This window comes from Rattus norvegicus, chromosome 17 (assembly GCF_021556685.1).
Source record: "Rattus norvegicus strain SHRSP/BbbUtx chromosome 17, alternate assembly SHRSP_T2T, whole genome shotgun sequence".
NCBI lineage: Eukaryota > Metazoa > Chordata > Mammalia > Rodentia > Muridae > Rattus > Rattus norvegicus.
Window position 1 is genome coordinate 2,787,820 of NC_141550.1, and position 24,338 is coordinate 2,812,157.

The 24,338-nt window shown below is 40.6% G+C and overlaps 1 protein-coding gene across 5 annotated transcripts in view; it reads left to right on the plus strand.

Moving 5' to 3' along the window:
• Nucleotides 1-19,493, plus strand: part of Znf431l2 (zinc finger protein 431 like 2) — a 37,114-nt gene extending 17,621 nt beyond the window's left edge. For 3 of the 5 annotated variants that reach the window (XM_087589635.1, XM_087589634.1, XM_087589633.1), the window contains 3 exons: nt 4,948-5,074; nt 5,270-5,330; nt 6,576-9,226. In XM_087589635.1, coding sequence (XP_087445761.1) covers nt 5,041-5,074; nt 5,270-5,330; nt 6,576-8,679 — 2,199 coding nt within the window. In that variant the 5' untranslated portion in view covers nt 4,948-5,040 and the 3' untranslated portion in view covers nt 8,680-9,226. 5 annotated transcript variants of the gene reach the window in all.
• Nucleotides 19,494-24,338: the final 4,845 nt, after the last annotated feature.

The window sequence follows — 24,338 nt, forward strand, 5'->3', positions numbered from 1 at the left end:
TTGGAGTTTTCCACATATTGTCCTTTGTAGGGCTGGCTTTTTAGAAAGAAATTGTGTAAATTTCATTTTGTAATAGAATATCTTGGTTTCTCCATCTATATTAATTGAGAGTTTTGCTGGATACAGTAGCATCTGCTAGCATTTGTGTTCTCCTAGTGTTTGTATTACATCTGCCCAGGATCTTCTGGCTTTCATAGTCTCTGGTGAGAAGTCTGGTGTAATCCTTATAGGTCTGCCTTTATATGTGACTTGACCTTTTTTCCTTACTGCTTTTAATATTCTTTCTTTGTTGTGTGCATTTGGCCTTTTAAGTATAATGTGACAGGAGCAATTTCTTTTCTGGTCCATCCTATTTGGAGTTTTGTAGTCTTCTTGTATATTTATGAGCATCTCTTTCTTTACATTAGGGACGTTTTCTTCTATAATTGTGTTGAAGATATTTACTGGCCCTTTAAGTTAGGAGTCTTCACTTTCTTCTATACCTGCTGTCCTTAGGTTTAATCTTCTCATTCTGTCCTAGATTTCCTGGGTGTTTTGGACTAGGAGATTTTTGCATTTTACATTATATTTGATGGTTGTGTCAGTGTTTTCTATGGTACCTTCTGTCCCTGAGATTCTCTCTTCTATCTATTGTATTCCGTTGGTGACACTTGCACCTATGACTCCTGAACTCTTTCCTAGGTTTTCTATCTCCAGGGTTATCTCGCTTTGTGCTTTCTATGTTTCTATTTCCATTTTTAAATCATGCAGGGTTTGATTCAATTCCTTTACCTGCATGATTGTATTTTCCTGTAATTCTTGAAGGGATTTTTGTGTTTCCTCTTTAAGGGCTTCTACTTGTTTACTTGTTCTGGCCTGTGTTTCTTTCTTTTTTTTTTTTTTTAAAGATTTATTCATTTTTCATTTTTATTCATTATTATATAAGTACACTGTAGCTGTCTTCAGACACACCAGAAGAGGGCATCAGATTTCATTACAGATGGTTGTGAACCACAATGTGGTTGCTGGGAATTGAACTCAGGACCTCTGGAAGAGCAGTCGGTGCTCTTAACCGCTGAGCCATCTCTCGAGCCCCCCGTATTTCTTTAAGGGAGTTATTTATGTTCTCCATCATCATCGTAAAATGTGATTTTAAATCCAAATCTTGCTTTTCCAGTGTGTTTGGAAATACAGAGTTTGTTTTGCTCAGAGAACTGGGCTCTGATGATGCCAAATAGTCTTGGTTCCTGTTGTTTAGGATTCTGTGCTGGTTGTCTCTGGTGTTAGCTTGTGTTGCTGTCTCTGACAGTGGCTTGACCCTCCTGCAGGCCTGTTTTCTTTCAGCTGAATCTGGGAACAGAGACCTACTCCTGGGTTTGTTTGACCTGAAGCCTCTAGGCGGGTTGCTGGCACAGAAGTGTTGGTCTTACCTCTGCTCATGGTGTGTAGGCTATCCTGGTGACTGGCTTTCAGCTTTTGGCACAAGCAGAAACCAGAAGGTTCCTGCCCCTGACTGCTTCTAGGTCCCTGTGCCCAAAGGGCACAGATGGCTCTAAGCAATTTCCTCTTGTGTGAAGAATGTGGTTGGAAAGTAGTTGGTTCCCCTGAGTTCTAAGGATTGTTTGCACTTCTGAGGGTCCAGTTTTCTCCCCTACAGGTTTTGGGTAGAGGGAACTGTGGGACCAGTTCAGTTCAGTTCCAGGCTCCAGCAGAGCCTACTAGCAGGTTCCTGCCACTGACAGCAGCTCTATTCCTATATCCAGAGGCTACTATGCAAGTTCCCCTTGGGCCAGGAATGTGATGAAAAGTGGACAGAAGTGGCGGCCTGTCCTAAGGTCTCAGATTTTTCCTCATTTCTGGGAATTTAGCTCTCTCCCCTATGGGATTTGGGTGCTGGGACCTGTGGGATTCATTCAGTTCAGTTCTGGGCACAGCCAGAAACCAGAAGTGTCCTGTCCCAGAAGTCTTCTGCCTTGTGTGTCCTGAGACCACCAGACGGGTTGATTGGAGCAGAAAAGTTGATCTCACCTCTGCTCTCAGGTGTGACTCCTTGTGACTGCCTTTCAGCTCTCAGCACAGGCAGAAACTCGAAGGGTCCTGTCCCTGACTGCTCCTAGGTCCCTGTGCCCAGGGGGCACAGATGTCACTAGGAGGTTTAATCTTTGGTCAGATAGGTGTGCAGTAAGTAGTTGTCTCCTGTGAGTTCTCGGGATTGTCCACACTTCTGAGGGTCCAACTGTCCCACCCACAAGATGTGGGTGGAGGGAGCTCTGGTACTGGTTCAGTTCAGTTCCACTTCAGTTCAGGAATCAGCAGGTTCCTGCCAGTGACCACTCCTGTATTCCTGTATCCAGGGGACACTATGCAGGTTCCTTTTGGTTGAGGAATGTGAACAGAAGTGGGCAGAAGTGGCGGTCTCCCCTGAGGTCTCAGGATTGTCCACACTTCTGGGAATTCAGCTCTCTACCCCATGGGATTTGCCATTTTATGTGATAAAGATATAACTTGCTTTCAGACTTTAGAGTATGTGACAGTCTAAAGATTGTCTTGAGGGTGACAGGAGACTTTGGACATTTGAACACTGTACATGCTGTAACAGACTTTAAGGGTCCTTGATGTTAGATTAAATGCATTTTTGTTATGGAATGACCATGAGCCTATAGAGAGCATGGTCTAGCGTAGTTAGGTGGATGGAAGAGCATCCAGATAGTATATTGACTTTAAACATTTGTCTCTTATTGGTGGACTTGTTGGTGAGAATATGTGGAGAAGGACTCCTACAAGAGGCAATTCCTTATTGGGATAGGATTTGAGTGTCTATAGACTTAATCAATATCCATTTATTTCTGTTATTCTGTTTTCCTTGAAATTCATCCTTCAGCTTACTCCTCGTGTCCTTCCTTCCTGTCGTGCCTTCCTTTTAATAGACTCTGTCCTTAAATCATATGAGATACAGAAGAAGCAATGCTAAGCTATTTTGCTTAACTAATGTTTTCATATTTTTCAAATTTGCTTTTGTTTTGTTTCTCTTTGTGGCCATGGGTATCCTCAAAGTAGGCCTATATGCTAGCAAGGCCTTGAATGTAGGGATCAAATTGATTCTGGGTTCTGGTGCTGGAATCAAATGTGGGCCAACATGCCTGGCATTTCTCTTTTATTGATATAAATTGGCCTGGAATGATTGTGTATTTATATGTCAAGCATATGCTTTTGTGCTGAACTTACCCCACATTTTGATTTTTGAAATTTCTTAGTCATTATCATTCTATTTCCTAGGGTACCATGTACTCATGATGTTAATACTTCTGAGTCTTCTCAGTCATTGCAGGGCATTCACTGACCTTCTTTCTACCTGTCATGTTTGTTGTGACTTTATGTTAGAAAGACTATGAGTCTTTTGGCTATATGCATGAATATATCCCTCAGGTGTGTCTAGTCCTCAGAGTAGCCAGACAATGGTCTGACACCTGCTGCAAGTAGAATAATGGATGGCTGTGATCCTGCTGTAAATACAAGCAATTCACCTCACTTATTTGTAGGACCTGCAAGAGCTCTTCCTGAAGCATGTAACCTTTTCACTACCCGGCCTTAAGTTCCTGACAGGTACACTTCCAGTTCCTGCCCTGGTTCCCTTGTATCGGGGAACAGTGTCACACAATAGAACACACACACACACACACACACACACACACACACTGTTTATCCTAACTTATGTCTCATCCAAGCTTCCCACAGCTAGTGTGTCCTCTCCATTACTCTTTTCTCGACGCTCTATATCTGCCCTTAGCTTAGTTGCCCAGTTACCTTTTCATTGCTCACCACCATAAAACTACTCTCAGCCTAATTGCATCTCTAATCTCCAACCTGGGATTGCGGCCAATGAACACTCCTCTGGACATCTTACATGGTTTTCAGCTCTCTCTCCAAAGCAAGACAAATCTCTCTTTCCTGTCTCCTGCTTCTCTTTCCTCACCTTTGGGAACCTGGATTTCTCACCTTTTCTACCCTTTCCATTGGCTGCTGTCAATGGATCTTGATCGATCAAAATCCAATTAGAGACAAGGAACTGCATAATTTACATGCAGAATCCCAGTCAAAGCATGAGATCCATGCCCTGTACTTCACTGCTGAGCCCTCCATCCTGCACTGTGTTGTTTACATCTAATCAATTTTCATATAGCTAAGATTTTCTTCTGCCTAATTGTAAAGTTCTTTTTTTTCCCCCGGAGCTGAGGACCCGAACCCAGGGCCTTGCACTTGCTAGGCAAGTGCTCTACCACTGAGATAAATCACCACCCTCCTGCCTAATTGTAAATGTTTAAACATATATTCCCTGTTGGCAATATCTTGTTAATGTTATAATTTGTACCTGTGGACCTCACGTTTCTGGAAGATGACTACAGAACTGGATTTTATGTATAATTCTCTCAGGAATTTAAGGAAAAACCTGAGGTTTTTCTATATTTCTGGTTTGGTTAGTCAATTCTGGTAGAGGATACAGGGTCTTACTATGTACCTTTGGCTGTTCTAGAACTCATTGTATACCCCACACTGGCATCCGATTCAATGTGATAATTCTGCTTTTGTCTCCTGACTGCAGTGTTAAAGGCACAGGACAATAGACCCAGCTTTTAACTGATTTTTACAGTTAGTAATGGTTAGTGTTAATATAATTTCTTCGGTGTGTGGTAAGCACTATTGATCTTGCAGAGCTTGTGTCCTCTTTACATATGTAGGTGACATTTCACTAGAAAGGGTACATCCTATTGAACAGGCTGTGACATGACAGGGTTGAACCTCATTAATACATTTCCTTCAAGTATGTATTGGTAGTTACAGTAGAACTTCAGAGTCAAGAAATAAGTCTGATAGTCCCCATAATTATATGAACACATTGTCTATGAAGAATACATTCCCAATGTTGTCTCTATCATGCTTTCTTTTGTACCCATGTATGGGATATTCAAGAAGACAGTGACTTATGAGGATGTGCATGTGAACTTCACGCGGGAAGAGTGGGCTTTGCTGGATCCCTTCCAGAAGAAGCTCTACAAAGATGTCATGCTGGAGACCTACAGGAACCTCAATGCTATAGGTAAGAGTATAAATTCCCTTTCCTGTTTTAAAATTGGAGAAAACACTTTATTTCTTTTGAAGCACTTGTGTAATTTCAATTGAGATGGGTAGAGAATTTGGTGAGTAAAGGATGCATGACTTTAAGATTTACTGAACATTGTCACTTACATTTTTCATAATTTCCATTCATCGTTTTTCTCTTACTCTATTTCAGGCTTTAATTGGGAAGACCAAAATATTGAGGAACACTGTCAAAGATCTAGAAGACAGAGAAGGTACTTCTTAAATGCAAGCTCATACAAATATGCCTCTGAAGAAATTTTAATGTGTTTTGAAAGTTTGAAAGTAAAGCAACAGTGTAAATAAGAACTGCTTTAAGTATATTGGTGATCAATACATTCTAACAAAACCATGGTATTCCATGTGCTTTTATCTTATTTGTTTTCAATGCAATTTTTTTAATAAAGTGGACTTTTAAACAGTGCCTTAGTGTATATCAGCATTTGAAACACAGCCCTATTACAACTACTCTGTACAACTGGCAGTAAATTTCTGTTAATTTTTTAAAAGCTCCACATGTTGAATAGTTGACAAATACATGTTGAAAAGCTTCTAATAAGCTTATTCAGATATTAGTAATGACATTGTAAAAAAAATAGTGACATTGGTAGATTTAGTGAAATGGGCAGATTATTTGTTGTAAGAAGGATGTTGGCCATTAACCTCAATCCCTATATCACTTGTCTATAAGAAGAAAATGTTAAATTATGTGAATGCAATGTGTTTGTCTTCCTTTCATAGATATGTCATATATCTTGATGAATGCAAACCATGTATATAAAAGGGATATTGAAGGAAACAGTGTACCTCTCTCTCTGTTTATCTCTGTCCATCTATGTATCTATCTTTATCTATCATATCTATCCATCCATCCATCCTTCCATCTATTTATCTTTCTACCTATCTTTCTATCTATGTATCTCAATCTTTTTCTGACACTCTCTCTCCCATAACAATGAGAAGACATATAGTGGGTGACTGTTATACTAGACTGTTTCAACACAATAAATGTTTACAATCAATTATTTTTCCAACTTCATTGGCAATACATATGGAACCTCGATTTGTAATAAATTCTCTTGAGTACTAGGAATGGAGAAATGCTTCTGTTTCTCCTGGATTACTTCCCAAATATAGTATGAACAACACTACATAAATATTGGAAAACACTTAGTGTGTTAAAGCTCTGAGCTCTTTTGCTTTTCTTCAAATTTGGAAAACCTTTTATAGAAAAAGGATATGTAAATCTGAGCTATGTTATAAATGGTCATGCCATTTCAGGTATGTTCCAACCTGCAAAACAGCCAATAGTGAAGGGGAAAGCTTGAACGTGAACAAAATGAAAAAAATTTGAGGCCAGATGCCTCTTTATTATTTAGAGAAACAATAACATTAAATTATCCAGATGAAAGTGTTCATCAGTGTGGTAAACCTTTCACATGTGCATATTATCTTCTCAGGCATGAAAGAAGTCAGAGTGCAGAGATTCCCTCCGAATATACTCACTGTGGAAAACCCTTTGCTTTACATGCTCACAGTCATCCTCAAAGGAATGAAGAGATTCATTCAGAAAAGAAGCCCTCTGAAGTTATTCAGTGTGTTGAAGCCATTGCTCCTTACACAAGTCTCCAAATATATAAAAGAACACAAGCTAGACAGAAACCTTATGAATGTAGTCAATGTGGTAAAGTTTTTGCAAATCACAGTAAACTTAAAAAGCATGAAAGACTTCATACTGAAAAGAAACACTACAAATGTCATGAATGTGATAAAGCTTTTTCACAACCCATTAGACTCCAGAAGCATCAAAGAGTTCACACTGGAGAGAAACCCTATAAATGCAATGAATGTGATAAACCCTTTTCACGACATAGTAGACTCCAGAAGCATCAAAGAGTTAATACTGGAGAGAAACGCTACAAATGTCATGAATGTGATAAAGCCTTTTCACGATGCAGTAGCCTCCAGAAGCATAAAAGAGTTCACACTGGAGAGAAACGCTACAGATGTCATGAATGTGATAAAGCCTTTTCACAACCCAGTATACTCTATAGGCATAAAAGAGTTCACACTGGAGAGAAACCCTACAAATGTAGGGAATGTGATAAAGCGTTTTCACGACCCAGTGGACTCCAGATGCATAATAGAGTTCATACTGGAGAGAAACCCTACAAATGCAATGAATGTGATAAAGCCTTTTCACGACCCAGTAACCTCCAGACGCATAAAAGAGTTCATACTGGAGAGAAACCCTACAAATGTAATGAATGTGATAAAGCCTTTTCACGACACAGTAGCCTCCAGAAGCATAATGGAGTTCACACTGGAGAAAAACCCTACAAATGTAATGAATGTGATAAAGCCTTTTCAGAACCCAGTAGCCTCCAGATGCATAAAAGAGTTCACACTGGAGAGAAACCGTACAAATGTAATGAATGTGATAAAGCCTTTTCAGTACACAGTAACCTCCAGATGCATAAAAGTGTTCATACTGGAAAGAAACCCTACAAATGTAATGAATGTGATAAAGCCTTTTCACGACCCAGTAGCCTCCAGAAGCATAAAAGAGTTCACACTGGAGAGAAACCCTACAAATGTATTGAATGTGATAAAGCCTTTTCACAATCCAGTATACTCTACAGCCATAAAAGAACTCATACAGGAGAGAAACCCTACAAATGTAATGAATGTGATAAAGCCTTTGCAGACCACAGTAGCCTATGGAAGCATAAAAGAGTTCACACTGGAGAGAAACCCTACAAATGTAATGAATGTGATAAAGCCTTTTCACGACCCAGTAACCTCCAGACGCATAAAAGAGTTCACACTGGAGAGAAACCCTACAAATGTAATGAATGTGATAAAGCCTTTTCAGACCACAGTAGCCTCCGGATGCATAAAAGAGTTCACACTGGAGAGAAACCGTACCAATGTAGGGAATGTGATAAAGACTTTTCAGGACCCAGTAGCCTCCAAAAGCATAAAAGAGTTCACACTGGAGAGAAACCCTACAAATGTATTGAATGTGATAAAGCCTTTTCACAACCCAGTATACTCTACAGCCATAAAAGAATTCATACTGGAGAGAAACCCTACAAATGTAATGAATGTGATAAAGCCTTTGCAAACCACAGTAGGCTACGGAAGCATAAAAGAATTCACACTGGAGAGAAACCCTACAAATGTAATGAATGTGATAAAGCCTTTTCAGAACACAGTAACCTCCAGACGCATAAAAGAGTTCACACTGGAGAGAAACCCTACAAATGTAAGGAATGTGATAAAGCCTTTTCAGACCACAGTAGCCTCAGGACGCATAAAAGAGTTCACACTGGAGAGAAACCCTACCAATGCAGGGAATGTGATAAAGACTTTTCAGGACCCAGTGGACTCCAGATGCATAATAGAGTTCATACTGGAGAGAAACCCTACAAATGTAATGAATGTGATAAAACCTTTTCACAACACAGTAGCCTCTGGAGGCATAATAGAATTCATATCAGAGAGAAACCCAGAAATGTAATGAATGTGATAAATCCTTTTCAGACCACAGCAGCCTACTGAGGCATAAAAGAATCCACACTGAAGACAAACCCTACAAATGTAGTGACTGTGGTGAAGCCTTTTCACAACACAATAGACTCCTGATGCATAGAAGGATTCATACTGGAGAGAAACCCTACAAATGTAAGGAATGTGATAAAGCCTTTTCACAACACAGTAGACTCCAGATGCATAGAAGAATTCATACAGGAGCAAAACCCATCAAATGTAATGAATGTGTTAAACCCTTTTCACAACAAAGTAGTCTCTAGACACAGAGTTCATACTGGAGAGAAACCCTACAAACGTAAGCAATGTGATAAAGCCTTTCACAACACTGTAATCTCCAAATACATTAAAAAACACACACAGGAGAGATACCCTCCAAATGTAACCAATGTGACAAAGCCTTTTCCCAACATAATAGTCTCCAAATACATAGAAAAATACATACTGGAGAGAAACCCTACAAGTTAACAATGGTGATAAAAGTTTTCCAATCCACATTCATCTTTTTTTGTTTGTTTGTTTTCTTCTGTTAAGAATTAAAGACAGATTTTATTTTAAACTCTGTGATTTACCAAATTAGCTTTTCCTACCAACTCTCAGAGCAGAGACTTACACAGGATTCACAATCTTTTGTTTATTGACTGGGTTTATGGGTGCCTTGGCAGCCAACATTGCTGTCTTTGATACCCGCTTAGCCTTTTTTTGTTTTCTTCTCAGGCCTTTTAGTCTGCTCTCAATGAGCCTTCCTGACTCCGGGTTTCTGATTCTTCTTAGCATTATATCAGCAGGAGACACCCAGGGATGACTCCCTGGAACATGACTGTACTGAGGGTTCTTTTCTTTTGAATTTCTTCAGCCTGTGTTTCGTGTTTGTGTGTGTGTGTGTGTGTGTGTGTGTGTGTGTGTGTGTGTGTGTGTGTGTGTGTTTCTGTAAAGGACAGTCTAGTTCATCTGCCTAGGATTCCTTTTGGAAAGGAATGCAGACTCACTTTTGCCAGTAAGAAAAATGGAAAACTTTCCAGTCTGTCTTGGCATAATGCTACCCATGTCCCAGGTAGATCTTGTACCCACTGAAACTGAACAGCTCAGCCTTCATGGTGAGAGATGCTCACCTGCCAGGGAGAGACAGCAAAGAGCACAGTCATCTTAAAAGGCTTGGGTGAGTGTGTGATGTCATTAAGCAAGTGAAGACAGGTACAAGATACAACGAGGCCTGTCATTGGATGAGAGGGAAGGATGAAAGGCAGAAAAGTTTGAGGGAAGAGGATCTTATCAATTGGATCAGAGGTTATTGTGTGTTGTTTCTTGTGGGGAATTAAGTTTAATAGAGTATGTATCAGCTGGGACTCTAAGCCACCATGGAATTGAGAGGTATATTTCTGGCATTGTGAAAGCCTGCCTTGGGGACTGCATTGGTAGACAGATTGTTGCCAGGCTCAGAGAGAGGCCATAGGCAGTGTTATAGGGGCTAGAGCAAAGCAGGTGAGAGGCTTTGCTGATTGAGATTAAGATATCTACCAGATATCTTGGGACACTGTGGTGCCGACCAAGTGGGCGTAAAAGACAGCATTCCATTTTTTTATAATTTTACAGCAACACATACACCTGGAGAGAAGCCATTGGTATTTTGTTCAGTAAATTTTCCCCTTTTCCCATGTATTTGAGGCTCATCCCCAAGTTTTCTTCTATTAGTTTGAGTATCTGGTTTTATGTGGAGTTCCTTGATCCACTTGAATTTAAGCTTTGTCCCGGGTGATAAGAATGGGTCAATTTGCATTCTTCTACATCTTAACCTCCAGGTGAACAAGCACCATTTGTTGAAATGTTATCTTTTTTCCACCTGATGCTTTTAGTTCCTTTGTCAAACATCAGTTGACCACATGAGTGTGGGTTCATTTCTTGGCCTTCAATGCGGTTCCACTGATCTGCCTGTCTCTGTACCAATACCATACACTTTTTATCCTCATTGCTCTGTATTACTGCTTGGGAATGATGATTTCCACAGAAGTTCTTTTATTGGTGAGTATTTTGTATGCTATTCTGGTTTTTTTTTTTGTTATTCCAAATGAATGTGCAAATTCCTCTAAGTCATTGAATAATTGAGTTGGAAATTTGGTGGAGATTTCATTGAATCTGTAGATTTCTTTTGGCCAAATGGCCATTTTTGCAATATTAATCTTGCCAATCCCTGAGCATGGGAGATCTTTCCATCTTCTGAGATCTTCAATTTTTCTTCAGAGCCTTAAAGTTCTTGTCATGCAGACATTTCACTTGCTTGGTTAATGTCACAACAATGTATTTTATATGTTTGTGACTACTGTCAAGGGTGTCATTTCCCAAGGACACATGCTGCTCTATGTTTATCGAAGCCTTATTTAAAAGAACTCAGATGGCCTCGAACACAGGAACGGATACAGAAAATGTGGTAAGTTTACACAATGGAGTACTACATGGCCATTAAATACAATGACTGCATAAAATTCTTAGGCAAATCGTTGAACTATAAAATATCATAGTAACTGAGGTAACTCAGTCACAAACAAACACACATGATATCCACAAACTGATAAATGGATATTATCCCAAAAGCTCAGATTACCCACAATAAAATTAACACATCCTATGAAACCCATGAAGAAGGAAGACCAAAGTGTGGATGCTTCAGTCCGTAGAAGGGGAAACAAAATACCCACAGAAGGAAATAAGGAGACAAAGTATGGAGTAGAGACTGAAGGGAAGACATCAAGAGAATACTCCACCGGGTGTTCACCCCACATACAGTCACCAAACAGATACTATTGCAGATGCCAAGAAATGCTTGCTGACTGGAGCCTGATAAAGCTGTCTCGTGAAAGGCTCAGCTAGAGCCTGGCAAATACAGAGGTGGATTTTTAAAGCAAACCATTGGGCTGAGTACGGGGTCCCCAATGGAGGAGTTAGAAACAGGATTGGAGGACCTAAAGAGGTTTCCAACCCCATAGGAAGAATCCCACAGAGCTGATCCCACAGAGCTTCCAGGCACTAAACGCTCAACAAAAGAGCCACCCATGACTCCAGTTACATATGTAGCAGAGGATGGCCCTATTGGAAATCAGTGGGAGGAGAGACCCTTGGTCCTGTCAAGCTGCAATGCTTCAGTGTAGTGGAATGCCAGGAAGGCAAGCAAGAGTGGGTGGGTTTGTGAGAGCACCCTCAGAGAAGCAGGGGAGAGGCTATGTGATAGTGGGTTTCTGGAGTAGAATCTGGGAAAGGGGATAACGTTTGAAGTGTAAATAAAGAAAATATCCTTTGACAGAAAAGGAGAAAAAGAAATGGAGTCTTCTTTAGAATGTCACAGCCTTCAGACACACAGCACTCAGGATGAGGTAAAATGCCTTTCACGTCAAATTACTGCAGTCAACTACCTAATCTGAAACAGGTGGTTAATGTGAGGTCTTTCTCTTATTTGGAATATATAACATGGCAAAGCACTTCTTTTTTTTCTGGAGCTTTTGAGTTGACAAGAAAAATCTTTATCTAGGCCATATCTTCTGGTAGAAGTTTACATATGTAAGGATGATGAAGATGGGAACTCTTTCTTTTTCTTCCTGCCATACTCTGGTAAGAGAGATCACTATTTTTCCAGCATTAGAGGTTTCCTGTTAAGAATTCTGGAATATGCTGAAGACCAGCTAAGACATACAGACACGACTGTATTCTTCAACTTGCCATTGTTACACAGTCATTGTTTTACTCGTGGACAATATTCAAAGAGACTTTTCTCTATATCCACTTCATCCATACATAGAGAGATCCATGCTTTGGGTTCCGTCCATCTGGAAAACCTCCTCTAATGCAGATATGTGTTTTCACCTCCCACTGAGGAAGATGTGCTGGCTACCAATAGTGTTCCACTGTGATTGGCATCCACTTCCTGCTTTTCTCCCAGGGTTGTCTGGATTCTCTTATTGAAAGAACAAGATAAACCCCATTTCTGGAGAATTATTTTGAAAGTGAAGGATAAACCCCTTTTATCTCCACTGAAACAACCCTTGTATCCATTTTGGAACACCAGGCCTGTTTGAAAAAACAGCCATAAAGCACCAGCTTCAGGATAGACCACAATTAACAGAGGAAGTCATGAGACACCAGCTCTAGGAACAGGCAATAAAATCTAGAAAAAAATTCATAAGCACACACCCCCAGAGACCAGTCCAGGGATAACTATAAATATGGGAAATAACTTTTCTCTGAATGTGCCATCTGCACTGGGCAGCCCTATTTCATTACATGGTTAAAAGTTCTTGACATAGGGATGCAGAACACTGACAACCTGTGACCTCATAGCATCCACCAAAGAAATATTTTATTATGCTAGAGATTTTACCTGGTTCCCTATAAAATGATTTTGTGGTTTTCCTGGGGTTGGTATTTCAAAGAATGGTTGACCTCTGTATGAAGACCATCTCTGCACAATAAGCCCTCTTTGTTTTTGCATACTATGTAAGTCTGGGCTCTTCAGCGATATTCAGACCCTTACATTATATAGCAGATGAATATTAGCTACAGTGTGAAGTTACAGAAACAAACATATTTTGTGTTCAAAAAGCTCTTTTAAATTGGGAAGACCCAATCTTTCAAGGGTCATATAGTGAATCATGGACTTTAGAAGCTATCCATCTTGATTCAAGGAGGTATAGTTTGAGTGGAGGAGGAGGGGGAGGAAAAAGGGGTGGTAGAAAAGAAAAGGAAGAGGAAGAGTGAAAAGAAGAACAAGAAGAGGAACAAGACAAGAAGAAGAACAAGATGAGGAAGGAGGAGGAAGAGGCAGAGCAGAAGAAACTGAACAGGAAGAGGAGGAGGAACAGCATGAGAAGGAAAAGCAGGAGCAGTATATATGGAAGAGGATGGTGAGGACAAGAATAAGGAGTGGGAGGAGGAGGGGGAAGAAATTCCTGCTGGAAGATAGAAAGGTAGGATAACGGAGGACAGGCATATTTGATACTGAAACACAAATTTGCAGATCATAAAAGGGTCAACTCCTGGATTAGAATGGTGGCCCAGGAAACCTTAAGCTGATGTGTCCCTTCAGCACAATCTAGCCCTAAGAGAGGTGCTTATGTCACTCAGGATTCGCTGGCCAATCAGGGCCTCCAGGAAGACCCTCCAAGCAGAAGAAGAGGGTTCTTCTTGGTGCTTTGTTCCCTGCTGCTGGTTCAGCTCTATTGCTGAGCAGGCATTTAAGGTTGGTGTAATGTGTTTTGACATCTCCAGTGAGTGCTTTCCGGAGTGCCAGCCCTGAGCTACTAAGTCTCATCATGGTGAGCATGTGACCACTGCCCCTAACCTGAATTATCAGAGGACTGAGGATGGGGAGGTGGCCCTCCGTGGGCTGGGTGGAAATTAGCAGCCATTTTGGAGGTTCCTTATGGTCCTAGCCACTAGGTGTTTTCATGCGTTTCAAATGAATAACTTCAGTATGGGAGCTGCATCTGCACAAAGCATTTGGTACAAGGGATTTCGCATAGACCCGTCTTTGACAAGATTCCAAATTCGGAGATCTAGTTCTTTAGTATCCTGTAGACATTATTCCTTGCCATTTAAGATCTATGTGGAGTTAATTTTGTGTGTGTGGATAGAGGGGGTGTTGAAAACCACATCTCACAGGTTGGTTAGCACACGAAATTTAATCTGCGGTGGGAAGAGTAGAATCTTTGATGTAAAGGATTTTGCACTGCTTAGGAAATAGTAAGAGGCACTGTGGATTGCTCTAATGCTGTTTGTATTTTGATGCTAATTCCACTTCACCAAGAGGGGCTGCCTAGAATGAGGACTATTTCACATACTCAAGTGACTTTATTGGAATCTTCTCCACATTTTAACTTGTAAAATAAAGGCTAGTGCAGGTGATTGGAAAGGTAGAGCTGAAAAGCTTTTGGGAGAAGGAGAGAAGTGAGGGAAGGTGAGAATTCAGGAAGGAAAATGGAGCTGAAGCGCCTGGCCTAGAGAAACCTCCATTTTAAGGGATCTCAGCTGGGGACTATAGTAATGTAATGGTAGATCTGCCCAATCGAGACATGTAACTTGTATTCATATGTTATGTTTCCTTTGCATGGGCTTATTTGGTTTGCACTATTCACAGTGCACAAGTTGAATTTAGCTGAGGAAATTTGATTGCCTCTAAAACAGACACAGGTAAGTAGCATGGTACCCCAGCTTGTTAGAGATTAGGGTGGTAGGATACACATAGTTGTTCACCAGAATTGTGGGGAAATAAGACTCCAGGTCACAACAAAAGAGACAGTAGTTATTAACAAACAGCCACTAGGCTCATCTCCAGATATAGGTCCCTGTTTGAAAAATACTAAGGCCTCACAGTATTCAGACAATTGTTTGAAACCTCCTGAAAGAGGATTAAAGGAAATGTGTGATCCTCCTGTAAATACAGGCAATCGAGATCACTTATTTGTAGGACCAGCAGAGCTCTTCCTATAGTATGTATCCTATTAACTACCCTGCCTTAAGCTCCTGACAGGCACACTTCCAGTCCTTGCTCTGGTTCCCATATATGTGGGACCAAAGTCACACAATACAACACACACACACATACATACACACACACACACACACACACACACACACACACACACACATTAATATGTTTACCCTGACTTATGTCTCACTCACTGTGCTTTTCCAAGCCTCCCACAGCTAGTGTGTCTTTCCCATTACTCTTTGCCTTCCCTCTGTTCCTAGGAGAGCTCTAAAAAGTTTTTCTCTTTTGAGTCTGTAGCTTCACAGGAATGCCATCTGCGTGAAGCTGCTGTGGACTGGGGAACTCTGCCCTGGTTATGTAGATCTCAGACATGGTTCCATTGCCTGCTGGTTGTTCCAGGGAAGAATGGCTGATCCTGAACTGTCCTGGAAAAGATCTCGTTTTCGCTACTATTGTAGCAGCCATTACTGCTGCAGCCATTGTGTCTACAGTGGCTGGAGTTACCCTCCCCCCATTCTTTTGTTAGGCAAGCATAGTGGGTGAACTTTCTGGAGTAGTTGCTAACAATTGGGAATTCTAAATTTTATTACAAGAGCAGGTTGACTGTGGCCCTTGATGCTATGGCCCTCCGAGTTTGACCCTAAGGCCCTTGTGCTTCTTTTCACATGCTGAGGAGAACCAGTAAGGCAATGTACTTGATTAGGTGGCCACTACATATCGGGAGAGGCTCAACTTCCACAATCTCCTAAATTATTATCAACTGGCTCCTACTTTTTCGCCCCTGGGCTCAAGTAAGAGGAATGAGAAGATGACCCGATGTAGTTTCCTCAGCGACGGGCAACTTCCTCTGACCCTTGACCAATCTAGACACGAACCCTTGAGGGCAACAAGGTGATCCTATGTCAGATAGGCTGGGGTTCGAGAGGTCGATCCTCAGACAGAGGTGACTACGCCCCTTTTAAACGTATGGGCCGGTCAAATGCTCCTCTGCCCAGTTTCTCCCTCCTTAAACACACACGTATATCCCAGAACGGTGTGTTACAACATAATTTCATTCCTAACCATTGATGTACAGTCCTAACTGCAAGAGTGGCTCACCATGGCCGAGCTGGGCACTCTGTGAGGCATGTCTGATCTCTCTCAGACCACTACTTCCACCTAATGGTCTTTTATAAAAGAAATATGGAGGAGTTGTGGGAGCCGAATTGGATTTGGGCCTAGTTGCCTTGTCACTGTTTGGCTTTAGTCTTTGATTGTAGGATCAAATGCCTCTCCCTGTAATTTTCGGCACAAGAAGTTTGCATTCACGGAATGTTTCCAGCCGGAACAAGACCCTTCCGGGTCTCCAGCAAGGTTTGACCCCTGCTGAGCCCTGCCCTTGCATGTGGAAGCTTTTTGTCCCCAACTGGGAACAGTCTGGCCAGGTACTTCTCACCTGACTCAAAGAATTAGGTTGGCCTTCCTGGTTATTTTCCTAATTTATTCAGGTCACATAGCCGGTCCTTTGTTACCAAAGTCTCAGCCAGGGTTCCCCACTGTGCTTGGCAGATACCTGCTAAGTGGTGTTCTGTGGATATATAGTTTGGTCAATAAAGAAACCAGAGGCTCTCTTCCTCTTCTGGCTTGACACGAATAACCTGTGTGTGTGTGTTTCTTTCATCCCACAGGCTTTTTCCCGATTCTTGGTACCCTGTTGGTACAGGCGCCGACAGTGATTATTGCTTCCTGTTATATTCATATTTGGATGTGAGGTTATGTTTGTGTGCTTTTCTTCTCTTTGTTTTGTTGCCAAGACGATTAGTTTCTTGGTTTTTCTAGGGTGTAGCTTGCCTCCTTATGTTGGGCTTTACCATTTATTATCCTTTGTAGGGCTGGATTTATAGAAAGATATTGCATAAATTTGGTTTTGTCATGGAATATCTTGGTTTCTCCATCTATGTTAATTGAGAGTTTTGCAGGATACAGTAACCTGGGCTGGCATTTGTGCTCTCTTAGGGTCTGTATGACATCTGTCCAGGATCTTCTGGCTTTCATAGTCTCTGGCGAGAAGTCTGGTGTGATTCTGGTAGGTCTGCCTTTATATGTTACTTGACCTTTTCCCCTTACTGCTCTTAATATTCTTTCTTTATTTTGTGCATTTGGTGTTTTGACTATTATGTGACGGGAGGAGTTTCTTTTAGGTCCAATCTATTTGGAATTCTGTAGGCTTCTTGTATGTTTATGGGCATCTCTTTCTTTAGGTTAGGGAACTTTTCTTCTATGATTTTGTTGAAGATATTTACTGGTCCTTTGAGCTGGGAGTCTTCACTCTCTTCTATACCTATTATTCTTAGGTTTGATCTTCTCATTGATTTCCTGTATGTTTTGGACCAGTACATTTTTCCGTTTTACATTATCTTTGACAGTTGTGTTGATGATTTCTATGGAATCTTCTGCTCCTGAGATTCTCTCTTCTCTCTTGTATTCTGTTGGTGATGCTTATGTCTATGGCTCCTTGTCTCTTCCTTTGGTTTTCTATATCCAGGGTTGTTTCCCTGTGCTCTTTCTTCATTGCTTCTATTTCCATTTTTAATTCCTTCAACTGTTTGATTATGTTTTCCTGGAATTCTTTCAGGGATTTTTGTGATTCTTCTCTATAGGCTTCTACTTGTTTATTTATGTTTTCCTGCGTTTCTCTAAAGGAGTTCTTCATGTCTTTCTTGAAGTCCTCCAGCATCATGATCAAATATGATTTTAAATCTAGATCTTGCTTTTCTGGTGTGTTTGGATATTCAGTGTTTGCTTTGTTAGGAGAATTGGGCTCCGACGATGCCATGTAGTCGTGGTTTCTGTTGGTTGAGTTCCTGCGCTTGCCTCTCGCCATCAGATTATCTCTGGTGTTACTTTGTTCTGCTATCACTGACAGTGGCTAGACTGTCCTATAGGCCTGTGTGTCAGGAGTGCTGTAGACCTGTTTTCCTGTTTTCTTTTAGCCAGTTATGGGAACAGAGTGTTCTGCTTTCGGGCGTGTAGTCTTTCCTGTCTATAGGTCTTCAGCTGTCCCTGTGGGCCTGTGTCCTGAGTTCACCAGGCAGGTCGGTTGGAGCAGAAAAGTTGGTCTTACCTGTGGTCCTGTGACTCAGGTTTGCTCGTGGGCTGTTGCTTTTGAGCTCTTCCTGAAGGCACTGCGCTGCCTTTTCCGGGAGCACCCGTGCACCGGGGTCCCAGATGGCGTAAGGTGTTTTCCTCTGGAGTCAGAAATGTGGGCAGAGTGTAGTCTCTTCTGGCCTCCCAGGTGTGTCTGCCTCTGTGAAGGTTTAGCTCTCCCTCCCACAGGATTTGGGTAAAGTGAACTGCTGATCCGGTCTCTTCAGGTCCCAGTGGTGTCTTCTATCCATATTTTTTCTGTTACTCTAATTTCGGCTGTAATTGAGAAGACCAAAATATTGAGGAACATTGTCAAATATCTAGAAGACAAAGAAGGTAATTCTTGTGTGCAAGCTTGTACAACTATGACTCTGAAGAAATTTAAATGTGTGCTGAAAATTTTAAAGTAAAGCAACAATGTAAATAAGCACAACTCTAAGTGTATTGATGGTTGATACATTCTAAAAAAACCATGGTCCTCAGTGTCCCGTATCTAATTGTTTTTCCAAGGCATTCCTTTAAGTAAGAGGACTTGGAAACAATGCCTTAGTGTATATCACCATTTGAAACACAACCCTTTTTGAATTACACTGTTCAACTGACAAAATGTTTCTGCTATAAAAGCTACACACATTAAATAATTGACAAATATATTTCTCAAAGCTTCTAATAAGCAAATAGTCTATAGTAAAGCTAGTGTTACTCATATATTAGTAGTGACTTCATTATATTTAGCGAGATGGGCAGATTATTGGTGTTAAGAAGGATGTCGTGCAGTAATCCCTGTATGTGTTAATCCCTCTCTCACATGTCTATGAAGAACAAAATGGTAAACTATGTGAGTGCACTGTGTTAGTCTTCCTTTCATAGGTATATCAGATATCATAGTGAATACAAACCATATTATATACATGTAAAAGGGATATTGAAAAAACCAATGTACATATCTGGCTCTCTCTGTATCTATCGAATTCAATCTTTTTCTCTCACTCTCTTTCCCATAACAATGTGAAGATATATAGTGGGTAGCAGTTATAGTGGGATATTTCAGCATGATACACATTTTCAAATAATTGGTTTTCCAACTTTATTGTCAACACATAAGCAACCTCATTCCATAGAAAATTCTCTTGAGTACCAGAAAGGTAGAAATGCTTCTATTTCTCATGGATCACTTTGCAAATATAGTATGACCAGTTCAATAAAAAGTTTATAGTGTGTAAAACTCTGAACTCTTTATTTTCTTCAAATTTGGGAAAAGCCTTTTATAGAAAAAGGATATGTAAAGCTGAGCTATGTAATAAATGCTCTGCTATCTGAGGCATCTTGGAAGATGCAAAACAATCCACAGTCAAGGGAAAGCTTGAATGTGAACCAAATGGTAAAATCTTAAGGTCAGATGCCTCTTTATCTTTAGACAAATAGTAACATTAAATCATCCAGATGAAAGTGTTCATCAGTGTGGTAAAGCTTTCACATGTGCATATTATCTTCTCAGGCATGAAAGATGTCAGAGTGCAGAGATTCCCTCCGAATATACTCACTGTGGAAAACCCTTTGCTTTGCATGCTCACAGTCATCCTCAAAGGAATGAAAGGATCCATTCAGAAAAGAAGCCCTCTGAAGTTATTCAGTGTGTTGAAGCCTTTGCTCCTTACACAGTTCTCCAAATATATAAAAGAACAGAAGCTAGACAGAAACCTTATGAATGTAGTCAATGTGGGAAAGCTTTTGCAAATCACAGTAATCTTAAAAGACATAAAAAAATCATACTGGAGAGAAACCCTACAAATGTAATGAATGTGATAAAGCCTTTTCACTACACAGTATCCTCCATAAGCATGAAAGAATTCATACTAGAGAGAAACCCTACAAATGTAATGAATGTGATAAGATCTTTTCACACTGCTATAGACTCCAGACACATAAAGGAATTCATAGTGGAGAGAAACCATACAAATGTAATGAATGTGATAAAGCCTTTTCAGATCATAGTAACCTCCTGATGCATAATAGAATTCATACTGGAGAGAAACCCTACAAATGGAATTAAAAATACTCAAGTTAATAAAGATAAAAAAATAATAAAATTATGGGCGAAGTAAAACCCCATCTTCCTAATTCCATTCTCCCTGCTAGGGTCTGCCCTGCTCCTTCTCCAAATCAGTACTGATATGTGGGGACTTTTCAGTGATGTTTCTTTTTTTAAAGAGTCATGAACTGATTTCAGTGTTCAAATTTCAATTCCTTTAAAGGAATCTCTGTTATTGTTTCTTAAATGCTTTCATTCTCCACTGCTTCTAATTTCTTTCCATTTAATTTGATGTTGGCTTCTCGCGGTATTCCTGCTCATTCTAGTTGCTTCCACCGGTGTCTGTCAATTCAGTGCATCCTGAATTGGTAGAATCTACTAGCCTGGCACCTTGGGGTCCTTCAGACAATGAACCACTAGCAAAAGAATGAGCATAAGCTGGACCTAGCTGTGCTCCTTGTCCACCCCTGCAACCAGCACATATATACCAGAAGTACAGCTTGGTCCTCATGTGGGTCCACTAAGAAATGGAATGGCGACTGTTCCTGAATATGTTGACTGCCTGTAGATCCAATTCCTCCAACTGGGCAGCATTATCTGGACTCAGTGAGAGGGTGTTTCTTTTTTTCTTTTTTTTTTTTTTCCCGGGGCTGGGGACCGAACTCAGGAGAGAGGGTGTTTCTAGTCCTGCATTGACTGATGTGTGTGGATTTAGAGATTAGGGGTATGGGAGGAGGTTGATGGGGTAGTTGGGGGTCATACCCTGGGATGGCTACCCCTTCTCTGAGAAGGGGGGGGGGAAATAAGGGAAGTAGTTGGGGAAGAGGGGAGCTAATATTGGAATGGAAAGAGAATAAATAAATTACTTTTAAAAAGTGAAATAAATTACTTTTAAAGTGACTCTTTAAAAAAGATAAATATCATTGGAAAAAACGCACATAGCTAGACTCTCTTTGGAAAAGAGCAAGTCACTTTTTGGCAGAGAGAATGGCATAAGAAGATACTGTTTGACCTTGCCCATATGTGTAATATTAGCTGCTGAGTTGTGTAAGCTAACAAAGAGCTAAAACCAATGGATCAATCCTTTGAGCTGAAGAAACTGTACAAGTAAATTGGGCTTATATGGAAAAGTGCCCTCTTATTGGAAATTCAATATTCACTGGATTAAGCTAATTTCTCTAAAATTTATTCCTACAAATCTGGTCTGATTTCATTCACATGACCTGAATTATTACATGCTGGGAAATTTTAAAGTCCCTCACCCTGCCACAATCAGGTATTTCTTCATAACAGTAAGTCTAGCAGGTGATTGCTTACCCAAATTCGTCCTGTGAATTACACAATAACCTTGTCCTCCTGTTCTGGTCTAAAGGTTAAAAAAAAAAGTCATACTCCACATGCAAATCTTTTTCCTCTTACTGCAATATAAAATTGACAACATGACTCAAATCGGTAATTTTAAAACTGAGTGGTTATGGGGTTGGGGATTTGACTCAGTGGTAGAGCGCTTGCCTAGCAAGCGCAAGGCCCTGGGTTCAATCCCCAGCTCAAAAAACAAAAAAAAAAAAAAAAACAAAAAACTGAGTGGTTATACAGCCAGTTAATCTCAGAACTCAGCTCCCTTAATCAAAATAACATGTTATTGCCCTGTGGAGCAATAATTGGGATCAAGGTCACCTGGGTCAACATAGAAGAGCTTGTCTGAGAAACATCTTTCTAGCCTGGGAGTAACTGTTCGAGAACTCACATGCCTCTCTGGGAAGAAATTACTCCACACAATTAAATGATTATTTTAAAAATCTTTTTGGGGTTGGGAATTTAGCTCAGTGGTAGAGCGCTTGCCTAGGAAGCGCAAGGTCCTGGGTTCGGTCCCCAGCTCCGAAAAAAAAAAGAACCAAAAAAAAAAAAAAAATCTTTTTAACAACAGCCTACATTCAGCTCTGGCTAATGCTCAGAGAAAAGCCAAGCCAGAACTTATTATGCATTCCACCTATGCTGTCATTCTGAAGTTTCTTTACTTTTCAAGACCTGGTTATCCTTTACATTAAACAGGGATATGAGCCTTCAAGTTCCACTACAGAAGCAGATGGAGATAAAAGATGGGTTTAAAAGATGTATCAAAGCCACAACCCTCCACATGCAAAAAACGAAGAACACAAATACAGGAAACATCAAAGAAAAATCACCTAACAACACTGTTGTTACTGTTCTTACATGAACAGCTTTGCTGAGGTATTGTAACCTCAGAATAAGGCTGCTTTTCTTGCTGGGCAAGGTGTTTCTGGGGAAGGCCACAGTTGTTTTCATGCTGGACCAGAAAGGAGTTTCATTTTAACTAGCCCTGACTACGACTATATGTCTCAAGGCATATTGTAGAGAATTTCATTTTTACTTGTGTTTATTTTAGGTGTATGGTTGTTTTGCCTGTATTTGTTGTGTACAATATCCCCAGAGGCCAGAGGGGGCATGAGATTCCTCATGGAGATAGTTAGCAACCCAATGGTTTCTGGCCATCTCTCCAGCCCCTTGTCTTTTCTTTATGCATTCCCAAATTCTTCTTTCCAATTTCCTCCTTGTTAAGCATGTGTGAAAAAGTATGCCCAAATATATGAATATAAGTATGCATTTCTGTTGGGTGTATATATGGTTTCAGGGATGAACACTTTGCATGGGATATGCCATTAGGGAGCTCATTCCTGCCTGAGGATAATTTTCCTACTTGCTGTAGAGTCTGATGGAGAAGTAACCTAGGATCTCTTAGACAGGTAACAGAAAACTTGGAGTGTGGGCTGGAGTACTGATTGCTCTTCTAGAGGTCATGAGTTCAATTCCCAGCAACCACATGGTGGCTCACAACCATATGTAATGGGATATGATGCCCTCTTCTGGTGCATCTGAAGACAGCTATAGTGTACTCATACATTCATAAATCTTTAAAAAGAAAAAAGAAAGCTTGGAATGGTAAGTACCTCAGCTCACACTTAACTGGTGTCATTACCCTGAACTTCTGGAGCTGCAGGGAATAAATTGTATATTGGTCTGAGCCAATCACAGTCTGCCTTGGCTCTCTGGGCCTACCATCATACCCCATCTGTAGAATAAGGACAGAACTCTGCCCTAGTCTTTTGGTGACTTATAACAGACATTATGATAAAGCAAATCAATACTGTTCTCAATTTGAAGACAGTGGATTGTAAGACAGAGGGCTGCATATGATGGGAGACTTCTTTTGTTAATATTGGGACAAAAGCCCATATGTTGGCTACCCTACTCAACTATTCTTAGTCACTCATCCTCATTAAGCCAATTATTTTATTTTATTTATATAAGTATACTGTTGCTATCTTCAGACCCACCAGAAGCGGGCATCGAATTCCATACAGATGGTTGTCAGTCATTATGTGGTTGTTGGGAATTGAACTCAGGACCTGTGGAAGAGCAGTCAGTACTCCTAACTGCCAAGTCATGACTCCAGCCCCCATTAAGTCAATTAAAAGAACTGAGTTATCTAGCTGTGACATGCCAATCTATAATGCAGGGACTCTCTAGGCAAGGTGGGCAGATTTCTCTGATGTACCAACACAGTATAGTCTATATACTGAGATTCCAGGCCAGCCAGCCAGTGACACTGAAACTATCCTTTAAAATAAAACAAGGGCTGGAGATATGGCTCAGTGGTTAAGAGCACTGACTGCTCTCCCAGAGGTCCTGAGTTCAATTCCCAGCAACCACATGGTGGCTCACAACCATCTGTAATGGGACCTGATAACCCTTTTTTGGCGTATCTGAAGAGAGCAACAGTGTATTCACATACATGAAATAAATAAATCTTAAAAAAATAAAATAAAACAAGAAGGAAAAAACACAAATGGTTAATGAAAATTGAAAACACATTAACATTGTTTCAGTGTGACTAATTTGGAACTGTGATGAATAAGATAACTAAACCATCCTTGTGGTCCTAACATGCTTACATGTTGTGACTATATGTAAACTGACCAATCCCTATAGATTTTCTCCCAGCTGTAAATCCCTTCC